Source organism: Bison bison, unplaced genomic scaffold, assembly GCF_000754665.1.
Source record: "Bison bison bison isolate TAMUID 2011002044 unplaced genomic scaffold, Bison_UMD1.0 scf7180017864201, whole genome shotgun sequence".
NCBI classification, from domain to species: Eukaryota; Metazoa; Chordata; class Mammalia; order Artiodactyla; family Bovidae; genus Bison; species Bison bison.
In genome coordinates this window covers 4,998,055-5,021,197 of record NW_011494773.1, presented here as the reverse complement: position 1 = coordinate 5,021,197, position 23,143 = coordinate 4,998,055, and the positions used below count along the sequence as shown (strand labels likewise).

The 23,143-nt window shown below is 39.0% G+C and overlaps 1 protein-coding gene across 1 annotated transcript in view; it reads left to right on the top strand.

Moving 5' to 3' along the window:
• Positions 1–23,143, top strand: part of LOC104991810 (centrosomal protein of 128 kDa-like) — a gene marked incomplete at its 5' end in the record, with an annotated part of 84,513 nt that overhangs the window by 44,372 nt on the left and 16,998 nt on the right. The window contains one exon of the mRNA XM_010844416.1: positions 19,024–19,132. Coding sequence (XP_010842718.1) covers positions 19,024–19,132 — 109 coding nt within the window. The remainder of the gene's footprint in view (positions 1–19,023; positions 19,133–23,143) is intronic.

The window sequence follows — 23,143 nt, the reverse complement described above, 5'->3', positions numbered from 1 at the left end:
TTTTCAGACTTTGGGTGTTACCTATGGTTATGGCTATAGCTTTCTAAGCAGGCCCCTTGGCATTTGCATAAGGGTACTTATGAAAGAAATGTTTTGATGTAAGAGATAGATCTTCAATTTTGTAGAAGTAGAAAATAAAAATTCAGGGATCGTGTTTATAACTTTTTATCTGAGAACTAATTATTAAGTGTATGCCGTTGTGGCTCAGCTGGTAAAGAATCCGTCTGCAGTGCGGAAGACCTGGGTTCGATCCCTGGATTGGGAACATCCCCTGGAGAAGGGAAGGGCTACCCACTCCAGTATTCTGCCCTAGAGAATTCCATGGACTTATAGTCCATGGGGTCACAAAGAGTAGGACACGACTGAGGGACTTTCACTTTCTTTCACTTTCATTGTTGTTTAATATCTTGTTTGTCTATGGGAATTGATGCTGCTTAAGAAATCCTGGTGGGCTTCCCAGATGGCTCAGTGGAAGAGAATCTACCTACTAATGCAGGAGATGTGGGTTCAATCCCTGGGTTGGGAAAATCCCCTGAAGAAGGAAATGACAGCCTACTCCAATATTCTTGCCTGGGAAATCCCACGGGTAGAGGAGCCTGGTTGGCTACAATCCATGGTGTCACAAAGAGTTGGACATGGTTTAGTGACTAAACAACAGTAAGAAATCCTGAGCCAGGAAACCCTTGGCCTCTTGATTGGTCAGTGGCTTAGTGTGGATGGCCACCCTCCTCGTTGTGTAAGTCTGACTATTCCTCTCTCTGCGCTAAAATCCTCAGTAGGTGAAATAGCCTATAGTATTTCCTAGGATCAGCATTTATAGTCGTTCATTTCATGAGGATAAGAGCTCCATATTACTACTTCTGTCTGTGATTCACTAGTGGGGGACCATATAAGAGACTGGGAAGATTTGACCTAAATTACAAACCATTCCCTAGGAGCTGTCCAAGACCCAGGTGGGTTATGGGTGACTTGACACTCATTTGACCTTTAACAGCTGTTGGCCTCGAGCTGAACTTCTCAACCCAGCATTAGTGACATGTGTGCCAGGTAATTCTTTGTTGCAGAGGCTGCCCTAGGCATTGTAGGATGTTAAGCAGCGTCCCTAAGAGTGTACTCACTGGATACCAGTCACATTCCCCGTCCCAAGTTGTGGCATCCGAAAGTGTCTCTGGATGTTGCTAGGCATCCCCTGGAGGGCAAAGCTGCCCTCTCCCTCTCACTGAGAACACCGAGCTAGAGAGGATCCATCTATAGTACACTCCAAGTCAATTTAGAAAATAAAGCTAAAGTTTCAGCTCTTTTATATTCTTACAAAGTTCAATATGTATGCATATTCATTACACTGTATATATTCACTTATTTCAGCCAAGTGTAATTATTTTTAAGGTGCATCTTCCCTCCTCTGAATGTAATTGGACAGAATGCTCAGTGGATGTAAAGACAGTATTCATTTACATAAGCCCTCCCTGGCATGCTTAATGCTTTACTTCCCCCATCCCAAACAGAAACTTCACACAATACGCCGTGTTATTGATGCCCTTACTGCGAAGAGGGCGGCCTGTGACTTTGTGCTTTTTTATACCTTTGCTCTTTATATTGGTATTATTGACTATAGCAGCGATCATGTTATCATATATGGCAAATTTTAAGTTCACTAAATTGTCTTCCAACATTCTCATCAGGTCTCATGTACTCAAGCATTTCTCCTCCACTTAGAGTGCCACTGACTTAAGCAGAAGAACAAGGCTTAGACAACAATAGCTAATAATAATAACTACTCGTTACTGAGCACATATTAGAGCAAACTACATGGAATTGCTCTTTTTGTATGTGTCTTATGCTTTATGTGCCTGATTTCATTTAATCCTCACAGCAACCCTCTTTTTTTTTTTTTTAACCACTGAAGAAAACCAGGTTATAGAGCGATTATGTGATTGAATCATGGTTAAAACCTACATCTGCCTGGTTACAAGAATCTATATCCTTGACCACCAGGCTATTATAGTGTAAATTTGGATCTGCTGTCCCTTAATTTTTTTTAGAAGTCACCAAATGTAGGACAATATCTTTAATAAATAAAAGTCTGTTTTCTCCAAAAGCACAGAAACACAGTGTATGCCTCTTAGTTCAATAGAGGTCTAAAAGCAGATGAAATATTTAAGACATTGCTTCCCAATACAGTTAGATTCAGTATCAGGTGAATCAGTGCTATCTAGAGGCACCCAAATTGCGATAAATCAATGCAATTTCTATAACAGCATATGGCAAAGCTCTGAATGTTTAACATGTTCAGCAAGTAATCTCATTGGAGTTCTCTTTAAAATTACATTTGCAGCTGAAGAGGAAATCAAGCCTGGTTTTGTGAGGCCAACACTTATCAAAATGAGAAATAAGTTTGAAAATTTTGCAAATAGGCAGTGCAAATGCAGGAAAGAGCCACAAAGCACATTGTATGATGACATTGTTCCACATTAATACTACTTAAACATTTTAAAATATTGATCCATTTCAGTGATGAATACGTAGATTATTATCCTGTGTAGCAGATGTCTGGCCTGAAATAATGCAGTGATCTAAGGCAAAACTCATGAGACTGTCACATTTTTTGTAGTCATTGTTGCGAAAAATGTGAGAGCACATTTTTGCAAATCATAGATACCAATGATCATTTGCTTATATGGTTTTTATAAACATAACTTATTAAGAATGAAAGGGGAGGCAGCTTCAAAAGAAATAAGTTCATATGGGCAGTGAAAAAATTGTTAATTTCTTAGCTTCCTGGATAATCAGAGACGCTGCGTCTGATTTGTTGTTGTTCAGTCACTCAGTTATGTCGAGCTCTTTGCAACACCATGGACTGCAGCGTGTCAGGCCTCCCTGTCCCTCACTCTCTCCCAGAGTTTGCTCAGACTCTGTACAGACTATATTGCCAAAGCACTGCATTTCCTGTCGGAGATGGGGGTGGCAGCACGTATAAGCATACAGAAGGCAGGTCTTCAAGTGGAGAAGAGTTACCTGTCATCTTAATCCTTACAGATAATTCCTGTCCAGTTGTTCTAGAGCGCAGTTTGGCAGACTGCCAGCCATGGGCCAAGTCTTGCCTGCTGACTGCTTCTGTGAGTAAAAACACTTATTTGTGTGTGGTCTATGGCAGCTTTCATGCTCAATGGCAGAGCTGAGTAGTTGCAACAGAAACTGAAGGCCCACAGAGCCTCACAGATTTATCATCAGGCCCTCTGTGGGAAAATCTTGCCAACTCCTGGTCTAGAGAAAGGAGACTTTTACCAAACTATTCTTACTTCCTTTACATGTTATGTAAAGTATTCTCTTTTCTTCATTTATCAGCCAAATACATACTACACAAGTTCTTTGTAAAGTCATACTAGTGTTCATTCATTCAACAAATATTTGTTGAGTTTCAGCCATGTGCCAGGAACTTGCTAGGTGCATGGGAATCACATCAGTGAACAAAACGAAGATCTCTGCCTTTGAGAGCTTTTGTTCTTAAGGTAAGATCTTCAAGTCTGTTGTTGCTGACTACAACATCCAGCAAACATATACTGAATTTCCACTGTGCACAAGACGCAGCGCTGGAAGTGGAGAGAATGATGGCATTTTAATGAGAAAAGTCATTACCAATCCTTAGGAATTCAAATAACTGTAGTACGAAGGAGAAAGAGATAAATGCTGTAAAGACAACCCCATTAGGGGACTTCCCTGATGAGCCAGTAGTTAAGAATCCACCTTCCAATGCAGGGGATACAGGTTCCATCCCTGGTGGGGGAACTAAGATCCCATAAGCCACCCGGGAGATAAGCCCACACACCACAACTACTGAACCCCTGCACTCTAGAGCCTGGGCTCCACTCTACACCGCAACTAGAGAAAGCCAGTGGGCTGCCTTAAGGCCCAGCACAGCCAAAAAAATTTTTTAAGTCCATCCCAATAAACAGCAGTGGAAGTTCAGAGAAGAAAGATGCTCTAAAGCCTTTTGAAAAGAGGCTCGTGATGACAAGGTACACGGAAGTGTTTTATTCTCATCTGTTTGGAGAAGAATCACTGTTAGTATTACAGTTGTAGAACCCTGAGTGTATTACTGTTGACAGACAAATAGCTCTTGGAAGAGCAGAACCATGTTGGCAGCTGGCTTCGCTGATGTTTTCGCTGATGTCAGAAGGCAGGGAGACATCCAATATGACCACACTGCTGCTTGTGGAAGGGGAGGTATAGTAGAAAGTGTGCAAGTCAGATTCCCTTTCAATTCAGAAGGAGACTCATCGCCCTCTGTTTGCTCCAATGGCCATCACCAGGCTCAAAAGGATCAGGTTTATAGAAACCCATCAAGATTTTCAGCAGGACCAGTGTCAACAATTGCTGAGAGCATAATGTAACGTTGTATTGAGCTTCCTAAGTTAACTGGACGAAGCCTGATCTCGAAGTATATACAGAGACTGCAATTCACTGCTGAATCGAACACAGTGTTGTATACACAACAAAGCATTCCGTAGCTCGTTTCATCAGGCCTAACTGGGTTTCTGTAAGACAACAGACTTCTTTGCTGTCCCAGCTGTTTCGAATAGAACAGAATGTTCAACAGTCAGCCAATAACATAGCATTGCTAATTGGAATTCACAGAGGAGCATGGTTTTGTCCAAAATATTCCCATTTGCTACCTGCCCTTTTTGCTCTCTACCCATGTTCAATATATGGTTTTAATTAGCAGTGGAGTTTTCGGTAAAATCACAAAAAGCATGTTTTGTTCCCATCCTTCCTCCTCCTGAAAAGAAAATCATGATTTTCAATTTCTAGCAGAAGAGTTAGTAGGCAACTTCTCTTTAAAAGCAGATGTTTTACAGGATAAGAAGAGGTGGGTAAGGAAGCGATGATAATGGCTTTCAACACAGGTTATGAAGGCAGAGTCTGACAAAGCCCATTGTCATATGTGCTCAGCGTAAGCACGTGTGTGCTGCTCCTAGAAGCTGTTTCTCCCTGCTTGAATTGCTCCGTGGTTTGTTTATGCTTTGCTCATAGCAATTAATGACTGCACTTTCTCTCTAAGGTCAGCTATTTCTGTCCATACCTTAAATCGTCTACAATTGTTAGCTTCTGAAACATGCAATATATAACTCCTGGTGCAATTCACAATTGGAGGTGACTTTCACTTAATGACTATTAAAATATCTCATCAGTGTATTACGTAATTTTACAGATATTGCTTGGGAATAGCAGTGGCAATCACGGTGGAAACTGAGGGAGCTTTAACCTCATAATACCCCAATGACGTATAACCACCTCTCTCCATGCTTTTTAAAGAAGTTGTGTGTAAACTGCTATGTAAATATAGCTCTATGCTTCTGCCAGCCCCAAGCAATTTGCCATCATTTAAACCTCTCCTGGAAAGAATGAAAGTGAAATCGCTCAATCTTGTCTGACTCTTTACGACCCTGTGGACTGTAGCCTGCCAGGCTCCTCCATCCAAGGGATTCTCCGGGCAAGAACACTGCAGTGGGTTGCCATTTCCTACTCCAGGGGATCTTCCTGACCCAGAGATCAAACCCTTGTCTCTTGCGACTCCTGCATTAGCAGGCAGATTCATTATCATTGCGCCACCTGGGAAGCCCTATATAGAGATTTAGGGCAAGGGTCCCCAACCTTTGTGCCACAGACCAGAAATGGTCCCTGGCCTGAGTTAGGAACCTGGCTACATAGCAGGAGATGAGTGGCGGGCAAGCAATGCTTTGCCTGTCTTTACAGCCTTTCCCATCACTCACATTAAGGCCTGAGCTCCACCCCCTATCAAATCAGCAGTGGCATTAGATTCTCTTAAGAGCTTGAAGCCTACTGCACTTGAATCAACCCAAACTCCCTCACTGGAAAAATTGTCTTCCACAATACTGGTCCCTGGTGCCAAAAAGATTGAGGACTGATGATTTAAGGTGCAAGCAACCCACTCTAGTGTTCTTGCCTGGAGAATCCCAGGGACAGCGGAGCCTGGTGGGCTGCCATCTATGGGGTTGCACAGAGTCAGACACGACTGAAGTGACATAACAGCAGCAGCAGCAGCAGCAACTAATCTTAAAAAAAAAAAAAAAGTAAAGTCACTTTAAGTGACTTTTTTTTAAAGTAAAGTGACCGTTTAAAGGGTCACTCTTTGTGACCCTATGGACCTGTAGCCCACCAGGCTCCTCTGTCCGTGGGATTCTCCAGGCAAGAATACTGGAGTGGGTTGCCATGCCCTCCTCCAGGGGATCTGCCCTACCCAGGGATCGAACCTGGGTCTCCCACGTTGCAGGCAGATTCTTTACCATCTGAGCCACTGGGGGCGGAGGGGTAAACTGATGATTTGAGGTGCAAGTCTAATCTTTAAGTTACCGTAAAAGAAATAGTAAATATAGCTAAAGGTAAATACTGAAATTTGGGAAATGCTATTCTATGGATTATATGACTTTTGAGGGCAGACGCTGTCTGCCTTATCTTTGACTCCAGAATACACAATGCATGCTAATTTGATGATTAAACTTTTTTTCCCTAACTTCAGCCTTTCACGGAATTCTAACAGATTTCATTGTTATTTTTCCAGTAATTATTAGATGACACATCTGAAACCTCATAGGTAATTGAATCATGATGAACTCTAAAGCAATTTTTGTTCTTTTGAATGGATTAAGACTAACTTTCCAGCCATAATATTTAACTAGTTGATTGCATCTTGACATTTTAAAAGTTAAACAAAAGGTTGCCAAATAAGTTGAGATATTTTTTGCTATAAAACCTGAAAATAGCAAAGGAGCAAAAGTGATTAATTAAAAGTCAAAATGTGTACTTGTATGAACATATTTTTTGCTGTTCTTGTGCAGTTGCTAAGACATGTCCGATTCTTTGCGACTCCAAACTGGACTGTATCACACCAGGATTCTCTGTCCTTCACTGTCTCTCAAAGTTTGATCAAATTCACATCCATTGAGTTGGTGATGCTACCTAACCATTTCATCCTCTGTCACCCTCTTCTCCTCCTGCCCTCAATCTTTCCCAACATCAGGGTCTTTTCCAGTGAGTCAGGTCTTCCAATCGGGTGGCCAAAGTATTGGAGCTTCAGCTTCAGCATCAGTCCTTCCAACGAATATTCAGTACTGATTTCCTCAGTTGACTGCCTTGATCTCCTTGTAGTCCAGGGGACTCTGAAAAGTCTTCTCCAACACCACAGTTCGAAAGCATCAATTCTTTGGTTCTCAGCTTTCTTTATGGTTCAACTCTCACATCCATACAAGGCCTTTGGAAAAAACATAAATTGGACTATATGGACCTTTGTTGGCAAAGTAATGTGTCTGCTTTTTAATACACTGTCTAGGTTGGTCATAGCTTTCCTTCCAAGGAGCAAGCGTCTTTTAATTTCATGGCTGCAGTCACCATCCACAGTGATTTTGGAGCCCAGGAAAATAAAGTCTGTCACTGCTTCCACTTTTTTGCCTTCTATTTGCCATGAACTGGTGGAACCAGATGCCATGATCTTAGTTTTTTGAATGCTGAGTTTTAAACCAGAATGCAGAGTTTAAAACCAGTTTTAAACTCTCCTCTTTCACTTTCATCAAGAAGCTCTTTAGTTCCTCTTCTTTTTCTGCCATAAGGGTGGTATCATCTGCATATCTGAGGTTGTTGATATTTCTTCCAGCAGTCTTGATTCCAGCTTGTAATTCATCCAGCCTGGCATGTCACATGATTTACTCTGTATTTAAGTTAAATAAGCAGGGTGACAATATACAGCCTTGACATACTCCTTTCCTAATTTTAAACTATTTTTTCCTAAATTGAAATACCTAGAGTAACGGGCAAATTTGGCCTTGGAGTACATAACGAAGCAGGGCAAAGGCTAACAGGGTTTTGCCAAGAGAACGCACTGGTCATAACAAACACCCTCTTCCAACAACATAAGAGAAGACTTTACACATGGACATCACCAGATGGTCAATACCGAAATCAAATTGATTATATTCTTTGCAACCAAAGATGGCAAAGCTCTATACAGTCAGCAAAAGCAAGACTGGGAGCTGACTGTGCCTCAGATCATGAACTCCTTATTATCAAATTCAGACTTAAATTGAAGAAAGTGGGGAAAACCACTAGACCATTCAGGTATGACCTAAATCAAATTACTTAGGATTATACACTGGAAGTGACAAATGGATTCAAGGGATTATCTGATAGACCGAGTGCCTGAAGAACTATGGACCGAGGTTCGTGATATTGCGTAAGAAGCAGTGATCAAGACCATCCCCAAGAAAAAGCAAAGCAAAATGGTTGTCTGAGGAGGCCTTTCAAATAGCTGTGAAAAGAAGAGAAGCAAAAGGCAAAGGAGAAAAGGAAAGATATACCCATTTGAATGCAGAGTTCCAAAGAATAGCAAGAAGAGATAAGAAAGCCTTACTCAGTGATCAGTGCAAAGAAATAGAGGAAAACAATAGAATGGGAAAAACTAGAGATCTCTTCAAGAAAATTAGAGATACCAAGGGGACATGTCATGCAAAGATGGGCTCAATAAAGGACAGAAATGTTATGGACCTAACAGAAGCTGAAGATATTAAGAAGAGGTGGCAAGAATACACAAAAGAACTATATAAAAAAGATCTTCATGACCCAGATAATCATGATGGTGTGGTCACTCACGTAGAGCCAGACATCCTGGAATGCAAAATCAAGTGGGCCTTAGGAAGCATCACTAGAAACAAAGCTAGTGGAGGTAATGGAATTCCAGTTGAACTATTTCAAATCCTGAAAGATGATGCTGTGAAAGTGCTGCACTCAGTATGCCAGCAAATGTGAAAAACTCAGCAGTGGCCACAGGACTGGAAAAGGTCAGTTTTCATTCCAATCCCAAAGAAAGGCAATGCCAAAGAATGCTCAAACTACCGCACAATTGCACTCATCTCACATGCTAGCAAAGTAATGCTCAAAATTCTCCAAGCCAGGCTTCAACAGTATGTGAACACTGAACTTCCAGATGTTCAAGCTGGTTTTAGAAAAAGCAGAGAAACCAGAGATCAAATTGCCAACATCTGTTGGATCATGAGAAAGCAAGAGAGTTCCAGAAAAACAACTACTTCAGCGACTGAACTGAACTGAATTTTAAACTAGTCCATTGTTCCATGTCCGGTTCTAACTGTTGCTTCTTAACCCACATACAGATTTCTCAGGAGACAAGTAAGGTGGTCTGGTATGCCCATCTCTAAGAATTTTCCATAGTTTGTTGTGGAAACCACACAAAGTTTTAAGCATAGTCAACAAAGCAGAAGTAGATGGTTTTTCTGGAATTCCCTTACTTTCTCTGTGATCCAATGAAAGTTGGCAGTCTGATCTCTGGTTCCCCTACCTTTTCTAAACCCAGCTTGTACATCTGGAATTTCTCAGCTCAGGTACTGCTGAAGCCTAGCTTGAAGTATTATGAGCATGACCTTGCTGGCATGTGAAATGAACACAGTTGTCCAGTAGTTTGAACATTCTTTGGCACTACCTTTCTTTGGGATCGGAATGAAAATTGGACCTTTTCTAGCCCTAGGCCACTGGCTGAGTTTTCCAAATTTGCTGACATATTGAGTGCAGCACTTTAACAGCATCATATTATAGGATTTTAAATAACTCAGCTAGAATTCCATCACCTGCAGTAGCCTTGTTTGTAGTAATGCTTCCTAAACCCCATTTGACTCCAGGATGTTTGGCCCTAGATGATGGACTATACCATCATCAGTATCGTCATTAATACCTGTTTTGTATAGTTCTATGTATTCTTGCCACTTCTTAAACTCTTCTGCTTCTCTTAGGTCCTTACTGTCTCTGTCCTTTATTGTGCCCATCCTTTCATGAAACGTTCCCCTGATATCTCCAGATTTCTTGATGAGATCCCTAACTTTCCATCATACTGTTTTCCTCTATCTCTTTGCGTTGTTCACTTAAGAAAGACTTCTTATCTCTCCTTGCTGTTCTCTGGAACTCTGCATTCATTACGGTTTTTATTTTTTTTAACCCTACCAAACCCAGTTCCTCTGACAAACCACATGCTTTCTTCAATATTCACAATAATTTGCTCAATAAGAGCATTAAGAAAGGAAAGATTATGAAGAAAGTTAACTGTAAAGATACAATTGTTAATCATATTGAATTCAAAATTCTAAATATATCAGGTACATCAGTTCAATTCAGTTTCTCAGTCGTGTCCAAATCTTTGTGACCCCATGATCTGCAGCACACCAGGCCTCCCTGTCCATCACCAATTCCCGGAGCTTACCCAAACACATGACCATTGAGTGATGCCATCCAACCATCTCATCCTCTGTCGTCCCCTTGTCCTCCTGCCTTCAATGAGGAGCATCAGGGTCTTTTCAAATGAGTCAATTCTTTGCATCAGGTGGCCAAAGTATTGGAGTTTCAGTTTCAACATAGTCCTTCCAACAAGCACCCAGGACTGATTTCCTTTAGGATGGACTTGCAGTCCATCCTTTTGGATCTTTTTGGATCTCCTTGCAGTCCAAGGGACTCTCAAGAGTCTTCTCCAACACCACAGTTCAAAAGCATCAATTCTTTGGCACTCAGCTTTCTTTATAATACAACACTCACATCCATACATGACTACTGGAAAAATCATAGCCTTGACTAGACTGACCTTTGTTGGCATAGTAATATCTCTACTTTTTAATATGCTGTCTAGGTTGGTCATAACTTTCCTCCCAAGGAGTAAGTGTCTTAATTTCATGGCTGCAATCACCATCTGCAGTGATTTTGGAGCCCCCCAAAATAAAGTCAGCCACTGTTTCCACTGTTTCCCCATCTATTTGCCATGAAGTGATGGGACTGGATGCCATGATCTTCGTTTTCTGAGTGTTGAGCTTTAAGCCAACTTTTTCACTCTCTTCTTTCACTGTCATCAAGAGGTTCTTTAGTTCTTCTTTACTTTCTGCCATTAAGGGTGGTGTCATCTGCATATCTGAGGTTATTGATATTTCTCACGGCAATCTTGATTCTAGATTGTGCTTCTTCCAGCCCAGCATTTCTCATGATGTACTCTGCATATAAGTTAAATAAGCAGAGTGACAGTATACAGCCTTGACGTACTCGTTTTGCTATTTGGAAACAGTCTGTTGTTCCATGTCGAGTTCTAACTGTTGCTTCCTGACCTGCATGTAGATTTCTCAGGAGGCAGGTCAGGTGGTCTGGTATTCTCATCTCTTGAAGAATTTTCCAGAGTTTTTTGTGATCCACACAGTCAAAGGCTTTGGCGTTGTCAGTAAAACAGAAATAAATATTTTTCTGGGACTCTCTTGCTTTTTCGATGATCCAGCAGATGTTGGCAATTTGATCTCTGGTTCCTCTGCCTTTTCTAAAACCAGCTTGAACATCTGGAAGTTCATGGTTCACATATTGCTGAAGCCTGGCTTGGAGAATTTTCTTTACTATCGTGTGAGATGACTTCAGTTGTGCAGTAGTTTGAACATTCTTTGACATTGCCTTTCTTTGGGATTGGAATGAAAACTGACCTTTTCCGGTCCTGTGGCCATGCTGAGTTTTCCACATTTGCTGGCATATTGAATGCAGCACTTTCACAGCATCATGTTTTAGGTTTTGAAAGAGCTCAACTGGAACTCTATCACCTCCACTAGCTTTGTTTGTAGTGGTGCTTCCTAAGGCCCACTTGACTTCTCATTCCAGGATGTCTGGCTCTAGGTGAGTGATAATGCCAGTTAATTGTCTTGTTAGTTTGTAATAAATATACCATAACATATTTATCCAAACAATCCTTGTTTCCTTTTAAATAGTCACTTTCAGGGAATAAACATTGGTTCCGGGAACCATCATTATAAAATATCTTTGCATCTCTCCCTTTGTTTCTGAAGTCAGTGACACATTTTTTTGAGTATCTTTGTTTATGGGAAATTTTTACCCACTCTGAATATGTTTGGTTTTTGAAAATGGATTAAAATCATATAGAGCCAAGTCTGAAATGGGTAAAAAAAAAAAAAAAACACACATACACAACAAAAGCTGAGTATACTCCTTTTTTTTTTAATGAGTCACTAAGAATATTAAATTTTTACACCATAAAATAGCAATTGAATATAGGTAAATTTATCAAATGGCCTGATCCAATACAGTATTTTTCATGAGTCTGTTCCTCTGTGGCTGAATGTGGCTTCATGTTTATTGCATTATGATTTAATTTTGGAAAAGATGGTTTGGGTTGTTAGATGTTCTGATTGTTCCGTGGTTCTGCTTGGGTAGATTAGAATTTCAGAATGTCAGTGCTGAGAAATCCTAGGAGATGATCTTGCCCAGCTCTGTCCTTTTCTTACATGAAGATACTGAGAGTGACAGTCTGCTACTTTCCACTTCCACAGAGCAGACCTTCAGGAACATGATCATTATTGAGTTCCTTATTGCATATGGCACCGTCCTGAACTGTGAAGATTAGGATGGGTAGGTGGAAATATAGAAAGAGGTGATCAAAGCCACAACCTTATGGAAGTTAAAAGCTATATAATGGCAGCCACACAGATTGAGTTATGGAAGGCTAACTTGAAGTAAACTGTCCAGTTAGAACTTTCAAATAGGAATAAAGTTTACTGAGGAAGAGGTTAAGCTTTTTCAAGCACTAATGGAGAATTGGGAATAAAAATGGGGAACATTGTTAGGCTAGATACAAATTCAAGAAAACATTTCTGCCACAGATTCAGACAAAAAAAAGACAAGACACATAAGTGTCTTTTCCTTTTCTCTAGGGGAAGAGTTGGAGAAATTAAAATTTTTTTAAAAATTAAATGCAGCATTTGTCTTATAAACTTTGAACTTACAATATTTCTGTGAGAAAAATACTTGGTGGGCATCATTAAATATTAATCATTAGAGATCAGTTTAGCAAAAAGGTTTAGTCAAGTTGGAACAACTTTTAAGAAACCAATTACAATGTGTGTTATGAAAGAGAAGTGGAAGAAACCCAGGGAAAATATTAGAAATTGCAAGTTCCTTCACCCAGTGGAATTTTTGCAGGGAATTATGGCTAAATAGCTTGTTGAGACTTAAGACAGTAATAAAAATAGGTCCCTGTGCTAAGGATGTGAGAGTTGGCAAAAAACAAAAGCTTGCAAAGAATCTTCCTTTTTAACCAATACTTCCTTTTTAATATATAAGTATTTAATTGAAAAAATGTAGAAATTAGAAATAGCCATCTTATGGTGACCCTATAAACTTTACTTGCATAGAAAGTCCAAAAATTAAATATCAATATATAATTGGAGGATTTGAAGATATTGTTTTCATATTCTGACATGTTGATTTGTTCAAAAGGATAGTGAAATATTTTTCTTTTAGGGTGTTCTTCTAGGGATCATTTCATTATTTATTTCTAGGTAACCCTGGGGATTCTGGCAATCTTTTGAAGATTTGTAAAACGTTGAAACTTAAAGACATACAGCTGACCCTTGGACACCTCGGGAGTTAAGGGCACTGACCCTCAGTGCACTTGAAAATCCATTTGTAAATTGTAGTTAGCCCTCTGCATCCAAGGTATTATTTCTCATTCTTAGATTCAACCAACAGCAAATCATATCGTACTACAGTATATACTATTGGAAAAAAAAATCTGTGTTTAAGTGGACACATGCAGTTCAAGCATGTGTTGTTCAAGGGTCAACTGTTCATGGAGTCCCAGCTGTATGCCAACAGCTACTTTAGAATGAGCTGACATGGGGTAACTCGAGCCAAAACCATGGATCTATTATGTTCAGATGTGAAATTCTAAAGGCCTCGGGGAGTTGGAAGATGCACAGATAGAAAGGAGAGTTGTGTTCTCAGTCAGTGCTGGAAATCTTCACTTAATCATGCTTTCTATATAAAATGTGAAAGAGAAAAGCATAATAAAAGGTTTCCCACTAAAAAGATGCTTAGATGATTATGGGCCAATAAGAGAAAGGAAAACTCAAGGCAAAGCAGACACACTCATATTTGCTCACTGATGCCTGGACTGAGAAAGACAGTGAAAAGGACAGGAGTGGAGGTGTCGATCTGGGCATCTTGCTGAATGAACCAGCTGGTGTAATGACAGCCTCAGAGTGTGCCTCCCAGAGGAAGGAGAAGTCCACAAGGGTCGTCAAATCCTATTCATTCTTGCCAAGGTAGGGTTTTACATTTCTGAAACAAAACCAACTGGCATCAAAGCACAGATTATATCTTTTCTGTTTACAGAAAAAGGACCTCTTATATTTTTAATGATGCAGCCAGCTTCTTGGCATATCACAGTTAAAAATATGGCACAATTTGGAAAATGTGGAAAAATATTGAAAAGAAAATAAATAGCAAATTTTTTTAAAACCTATTTGCTTAATTTAAAGGTGTATGTTTCCCAATTCTTACTTATAAATACCTTTTTACGTTGAAATCATTATTTGTTGACAATTTTCTTTCCTCTTTATTTAGCACTTTATATATATAAATGAATTACATATATATATATGTGAATTTTCTCTATGATCATCATTATGGTTATGCCATAGTTCATTTCCCAATCTCATGTTGTTGAAAATTTAAAATTAATTTCAGCTTTTTTCTACTATAATCAATTGATTAATATCCTGGTATAAAAATCTTTGTCCATATCTTGAATTTATTAACCTAATCTAGATGCCTAGAAGTAGAAGTACTGGATGACACATTTTAAGGCTGTTTACTTATACCCATTTGGTCTAAGTTGTCTAAATTATTGGCAGAGTTGTTCATATTTCCTAATTACCTTCTTAATGTCTATAGGCATAATAGAATATCCTCCTTTCATTCTACATATATCTTCCCTCTTTTTTCCCTAATCAGTCTCTGAAGAGATTTTTAGATTTTATTGCTCTTTAAAAAAAAAAAAAAAACCCACTATGGGTTTCATATTTTCACTGTTTTTCTGCTTTTGATTTAATTGACCTTTGCTCTTTATTATTTCCTTCCTTTTACTTAATTTATGCTTAATTTGCTGTTCATGTTCTAGTTTCTTAAAGTGGAAACTTGGATTATCAATTTGAGACTTCTTCTTTTGTAATATACACATTTTAATGTTCTACATATCCCTCCAAATACACTTTTAATGCCTTCTCACAAACTCTGATAAATTGTGCTTTTATTTTCATACAAGCAAATTTTTTTTTAATTTTTCTTTTGATCTCTACTCATGAGTTACTTAGAAGTATGTTCTTTAATTTCTAAATATTTGAGAATTTTCAGATATCCATCTGTTGTTGATTTTTTCCGTCACTCCCTGTGGTCAGACAGCATCCTTTGTATAATTTCAGTCATCTTAAATTTATTGAGATTTGTTTTGCCACCAAGCATATAATGTATTTTGCAGAATGTTGGATGTACACTTGAAAAAAAACTTGTAATCAGCTGTTTTGGGATAGAGTATTCTATAAATACCAGTTAGGTCTAGTTGGCCAGTAGCGTTGTTCAACTCAATTCTTTATCTGAATGTTTTGTGAGAGAGTTACTGAGTTAAATGAGTTGCTGAGAGAGGAATGTCGAAATATCCAACTATAATTATGTGTGTGCTTGTGTTCAGTCATGTTGACTCAGTGGCCCCGTGGACTGTAGCCCGCCAGGCTCCTCCGTCCATGGGATTTTCCAGGCAAGAATACTGGAGTGGGGTGCCATTTTCTTCTCCAAGGGGTCTTCCCAGCCCAGGAATCAAACCTATGTCCCTTGCCTCTCCTGACTGCAAGCAGATTCTTTATTGCTGAGCCACAGGGGAAGCCCAATAACTATAATTATAGATTTGCATACTTTTTCCTTATAGTTCTACCAGTTTTGCTTCATATATTTTGACACTGGGTTAATATATACATACAATTTAGCACTGTTATCCCTTTTCCTTCAATTTTTTTTACTTATTCAACAACTCATATTTCTATTTTCATATGTAGAAAATGAGGACGTTTAATATAGTTGGCCCTTGAACAACATGGGTTTCAACTGCATATGTCCGCTTATATGCAGATTTTTATCGAGTAAATACTGCAGTACTACACAGTCTGCAGTGGATTGAATTCACAGATGCAAACTACGGATATGGAGGGCCAACTACAAGTTATATAAGGATTTTTGCCTGTACAGAGGGTCAACACCCCTAACCCCTGTGTTGTTCAAGGGTCAACAATATAGCCTTTCTCTCCAGCAAACCTATAATGAATGACTTCCAGTTTCTTATGAAATTCTCATGATTAATGAAAACTGTCTATCATTTGCTAACACCTCCGGCTTTCATCTTAAATGAAACTGAACTCCCTTTTGGTACATGAAAATGATGCTCTTAAGTCATTTTAGGATTATGTTCATGCATTTAGCTCAGAATAAATGGATTTTTATAAATGTGTGTGTGTGTATGCATGCATATGTGAAGCGAAAGTCACTCAGTCGTGGTTGACTCTTTTGCAACCCCGTGGACTATACAGTCCATGGAATTCTCTGGATCAGAATACTAGAGTGGGTAGCCATTTCCTTCTCCAGGGTATCTTCCTGACCCAGGAGTTGAACTGGGAGCCCTTCAATTCCCCAGGGACTGAACCCAGGTCTCCTACATTACAGGCAGTTTCTTTACCAGCTGAGCCACCAGGGAAGCCCAAAAATACTAGAGTGGGTAGCCTATCCCATCTCCAGGGTATCTTCCTGACCCAGGAGTTGAACTGGGGTCTCCTGCATTGCAGGGGGATTCTTTACCAGCTGAGCTATCAGCGAAACCCATGCATGCATATATGTATACACACAGACACACACACACATACATATTTAGTCTTTTAACCTTTCTTTGGCATTTCATACATATAAGTGTGACAAAGAAATACAATATAAACTTGGTACCTAGTGCAGAGAACAGCAGCTAAGTCATCAGAGAGTCATGCTGAGTAAGGCCTTGCTGTATGTGAGTTTTGAGGAACCTGTCTGGGCCGCCTCAGTTCAGGTCAGTCCCTCAGCCACGTCTGACTCTTTGTGACCTCATGGACTGCCTGCAGTTGTTTCATCCAGCATTTTTGGCACCATTCTCAATCCCTTCGTCTCCCTTGACCCCAGTCATCCCCAGTTCCTATCTTTTAACTGGTATTCCCACTTCCATGGTTGGGGTACTCCAGCCTGTTTTCCACAGAGGCCAGAATAATCTTTGAGAAATACACATCGAAACATATCATTCCTCTCCTCAAAACCATTGATTGCCTTCTGATCGTACCTAAGGAAAAAAATCCGCACGCCAAATCCAACCTCTGGATATCACTTCAGTCGCTTCCCCAGGCTCAGTGTGCCTAAGCCGTGGGCTTTCCCTCAGTTCTTCAAACACACCAAACTCTTTCTCACCTCAGCACCTCCACAGGAGTCTAGAGCACCACTCTCTCACCACCTCACTGGGACTCCTCACCTCCTACTTTTTCCATCTTCCACGTACGATTTTCATCTGGCTGATTCATTGGTTCGTACTCAGCACTCAAGTATCGCCTTCAATATCATCTCCAGAGGTAACTTCTCTGGACCTCAAATCTAAATGTAGTTCTTCCTATTATTTACTCTTCTTCTTATAGTTCTTACCAGAGTTTTTAACTGAATTGTGTTTTGTATAGTTTGTTTAATGTTTTTCCCTTCTGCCATCCTTCAGGATCATTTGCATCGATGTTTTATACTTGCTCTTTGACCAGCACATAGTAGGTGCCAAATAAGTAATTATTGAATGAATGAATGAGTATGAGGAAGAAAAATGAAGTGTAGCAGATAATTAGAAAACATTTAGGAGGGAAAATATGCAATTTTTACTATTTATCAATGAAAGGTATATTAAAGCATCTGTTTTCTAACCTATTTAGCTAGTGAAATTATTCAAAGATAATTCCCCTTTTCAGCTAAGATTTGAGGAAAAGGAAAATTTCATAGAATCCACAAGGGTTCATTTTTGTTTATGTACTAAATATTGTTGAATGAGTAACAATATTTATAATCATGGAAAGCAGTCTAGGTAAATGTATTTAAAATCATCAAATTGTTTTTATTGGCACAGTATTTCCACCCAAGCATTTGTCATAAGGAATATTGCTAACCATGGGAAAGTTTATATATTTAAATATATTTTTCACAGTGTTATTTATAGGAGTAAAACATTGAAAAACCACCTAAATGCCCAGAAAAGTAAGACTTGAGTAAAGCATAGTATATTCACTAGGTAGTATATGAGTGGGGGGTAGTGAAAGTGTTAGTCACTCAATCGTATTCAACTCTTTGCAAACCCATGGGCTGTAGCCCGCCATGTTCTTCTGTCCATGGAATTCTCCAGACAAGAATACTGGAGTGGGTTTCCATTTCCTTCTTGAGGGGATCTTCCTGACCCAGGGATCATACCTAAGTCTCCTGCATTGCAGGCAAATTCTGCACCATCTGAGCCACCAGGGTAGCCCCTTATGTGAGTAACATGAGCTAAAGTAACATAAACTAAATATAAGGATTTTCTACAACTTTATATTAGTGCCTCTGCTGTTGTTGTTGTTTAGTCGCTAAGTCATGTCTGACTCTTTTGCGACCCCATGGACTGTAGCCCACCAGGCTCCTCTGTCCATGGGATTTCCCAGGCAGGAATACTGGAATAGGTTGCCATTTCCTTCTCCAGGGGATCTGTCTGACCCAGGGATCAAACCCTTGTCTTCTGAATTGACAAGCAGATTCTTTACCTCTGAGTCACCAGGGAAGCCCATTTATATTATTAAATATAAATAAATGAAGAGCGCAGAGTTTTACAGTAAAATTTACAAATCTTATCCACACGGGGGAAAAAAGAGTCTGGAAAGAAATATGTCATATTGTCATGGCTTTAGGTGATTTCCTTCTCTCTCTCTTTACATGGATTATAATATTAAATTATGGTATAACATAGCTTGTATCTTGAGGTTCAGTTTTATTTTCAGTACATTTAAGTGAATCCTGAGCCTTACATATTGCAATGATTTGAACTGAAATGCCCGTGCTCTCTTTTTTTAGGATGACAGAAACTTTGCTGAAAGCTCCCATGCTTATGGGTTAGATCAGTCATCTTGTTGGCAGGATCACAGTCGCTTCCTGTCTAGTCCACGATTTTCCCACTTGAACTGTAAGTAATGATGCCCAGTACTAGCTTTAAAATTGGATTTAAGAAAATTCAGTTCATGGAAAGATTAAAGTAAAAGACCAGAGCTTGATAGTAATATTCATGTTGTAATTTTGAAAAAGTTTTCATTATGAACCATACAAATAATGCCCAAGGACATTTATAATATTAACCAACTTACTAAAAATATATGGAATCTCTTCTTTTTAGACTTTACACTTCTCACAAAAACTTAAAACTGAATCACTAAATCTTAATTAAGCAGTTTTTTTGGCATGGAGATTGCTAGTAACTGTGGATGAGTGAGTAAGGAAGTTAGATTGTATTGTAATAAAATCCAAGTCTTCAAAAAGTAGAAAAACTATTCAGATATATCTAATTTTGTACCAAGAATAAGGATATGAAAACTATTATTGTGTAGGTTTCATTCTGTGAATAACATACTGTAAATATTAATAAAAGGTTATAACATTAACAAAGTGTGAGTCTGCTGACCCAGAATACCTTCCCCCACTTGTACTTCTCCTTGGATGCAGTGTCCTTAAAAAAACCTTCAGAACTCACAGTTTTAAGTATGGTTGCTGTTATGAGTGCTCACAATGCACATTACAAATTTCCTTTGAAACCTTTCTTGGAAAATTATGGAATTATTTGCTATTCAGTGACATTTCATTTACTGATTCTTCTCTTCACCCAAGAGTGAACTCCATGATAGGGGTGATGTTTATACACCACTGTTTCCTCAGCATTCTATATGGAACTTGGCACACAGTAAATGCTCAGTTAATGTAAGATGAATGAGTATATGAATTTTTTTATTTCAAGTCCACTTCTATCCAAGCCATTTGGGATTCAAATGTTAATAGATTCTTGTTTAGATCATCATTTAGCTCTTCAGTTTCCCATGGACATAGAGTGTGTACATTCAGTTGGACAGTGCTGTCATTTTAAAAAGCTAGGTTTCTATAAAATAAAATATCAAAATTAGCCACAAAGAAGTAGGTCAAATATAAAATAATAACTCATTTTTTATGATTTATATTCATGGATTCATTGAATAAATATTTATCAGTTTCTGACAAATGGTTTGGCTTCCATTATATCATGATTATTTTATTCCAACAGCTAAGCATTTTCCCTTTCCTGTCCTAACCCCATTTTTCCAAGTGATTTTATATATTTTCATAAACCCTCTGCTATTCTAATCTGGCAGTCACCCTTCAATTTGGATCATATCTCAGGTTGGTTCTGATACTTCAGAATATGATATATATGTAGTTATACAAAATTTTTATTTTTCATATTAAGCAATGGAAAAATTTCCTCAGGTCTGTTTGATGTATGAAAACATGGAAGAGGAGGAGGGTGGGGACCGAGCACCAAAAACCAACAAGGTACCCCATCCATTAAGACATCAAGAGCCTGGAAATAAGCAGTGGCAGGCTATGAGCACAGAGGGCTTTGTTCTACTGGCATTTCATTTTGCCTTTATAACTTGCAGAAAGCTCCTTAGAAAGGTTCCTCCTTAGAAAGGTTCCTAGAAAGGTTCCTTTGAAGACATTAAGGGGAAAACATCAACATTTTTAGAATTTTATTTAATATTATGACAGGCAGTAGAAGAAACTGTATTTGGCTTTTCACTCCGTAGCATTTCATGACTAACACTGGTCATTTCCTAAGATGTAGTACTCACAGGCTGCTGTAGGCTTCTATATAAATACACTGACACAGAAAATTAAGTAAGAATCAGGAAAAATATCATTGAGAACATTATTTGGATAAGGAAATACTTTATTAGCCTATATTATATAATCTGACTGAAAAAATAGCTTAAAAAGTAAACCTCTTTATTAATTTATTGATTATTTATACATATCCATATATTTTGCTATTCTTTTTAACAAGTTTTATGATTTTCCTCCCATACGTACCTCCCCCATGTTTTTAAGGATACTTTAAAAAGTTTAATCATAGGTACCTATTGTTACTCATTTTAGGTGATTTAATAAACATTTCTAGAAATAATATTTATTCTAATTTACTTTTCTGATGAACTTTGAATTTTCTGTATGTTTTTCATGATGGCTTTTGGAATTGAATTATGATCACCCTGGATACTTCTCCATTTTTTTGTGGTACACACAATTTCAGCTTAGTTATAGAAGTTATCCTGTCCTAAAAATTTTCTTGACACTGCAAAATTAAAACGGAGATTTGTCAAGATCAACAAAGAGAAAAATGGAGCCTGCAGTAAGTTGATAATACAGGGAACAAAAGACATCTTAAAAATATGAATGTCCTCAGAGATATGAGGAGGTAGTGCATCCAGTAAAAATAAGAGCAAGATGCTATGAAAAAGGAGCACGAGCTAGGAGGCCTCGGAAATGTTCAATATGATAAACGAGAAAGGTGGGAAACGACAAAGTTGAGAAACCTCAAAGAAAGCAGAAGATGAGGAAAAAGGGCAATAGAAGAGAGAAAATATTCAGAAAAACCAATATAGGAAGGACAGACCGTGACTAGTGAGAGTCCTGGAAAGAGAGGATAAGAAAGCCGGACAAAGGCCAGAAGCGGGCAGATGACACGGCCCGCCCAGTAAATGGCTATTGCACAGCTGTCGCCCTGAGGTTTTTTCTTCCCCTTCCTCCTGTATGGTGGATGCCCTGTTTCTTTGGTCACCCCCGGCCTTCCTCTGCTGGTTTCAGTTCTTTTGCAGGAGCACATCCAAGAAAGGGAGGTAAATTTTTCATTTTCGTATTTCTGAGAATGGGTCTCTTCCATTCACACTTAACTGAGACTTTGGCTGGCTATAAAATTCTGGGTTAAAAAAGACTTTCCTTCTGAAGTCATCACACAGTTATCTTCCAAAATCTAGTGTTGCTATTGAAAAACCTTCTGTCCTTTCCATTTGACTCCCATTCCTCTGACATGATCGTTTTCACCATTGCTATCCCCCGGCACCTTGGCCTGGCAACTTTTAGGATTGTCTCTTTAACCTCTTTGAGTTTTGTGATGGTATGTTTCCCATGAGTCTTGTTTTACTGAGTTTTCTACGTATTTGCTCTGGGGTTTTTTAATCTGGACATTCATATTCTTCAATTCTCTCATAGGGAAGGAAGAAACAAAAGATTCTACCAGGAAAAGCTTTAGGAAATAAAAAAAAAACTGGATAGATTATTGGATTCATTTGAGCACTTAGAAAAACTAGTAGGTACATGACAGGTCTAACTGAGCTATTAGAAACAATTGAGGGTGGTTATGGAGAAAGAGTAAATAAAAATACATAAAAACACAGGTCAATTACTAGCTCCAGGAAAAAAATGAAAAGAAACAGTGTCAGAGTAGCCCTATTAGGTTTGTATGAGCCATATTTACAGTCAATATAAATACTCACTATTGACATAACTGGGAGTCCAGACGTAACTATATAGGGAGGATGGGGTGAAGGGGAGTGGATGGGTGTGGATACGTCTAAAAACGATAACTCAGAAAATAGCAATATGAGCTGCTTTTTCTTTCAAAAATTGAAGTAAATACAGAAAATAAAGCTAAAAGAGTTGATTGTGGTTGACTCCCGGGAGCAGGTGTGTGGGTTGGGAGGGAAAGGGCAAGAGGCCGCAGTCTTTTCCACGTAGTCCTTTGGTGCTGTTTGATATGTGTATGTATGGACACTCTGGCTAAAAAGGAATCTTATAAAAATAAAATGCTACTAAGAAAACTCCAGCTTTTATGTCTGACTAGCATGTGCTGGATTTTGCTTTCACCTTCTGATTGCACCATGAAAGCTGTTGGGGAGGGGGGCGGTTAGAGCAGCTGAGACCTGCGTGGAGACAAGGGGGGAAACTGAGGTGCTGAGGTTGATGCGAGTTTCTGAGCCCACGGAACAGGCTCCTTCTGACTCAGGTTGGGATTTGCCCTGGATGAGGCTCTTTTGTCTGTGCTGAAGACGCTAAGGCACTGATGCTGCTGATTTCGGTGCCCCGTCAAAACTGTGACCTAACGAAAGTGCAGAAT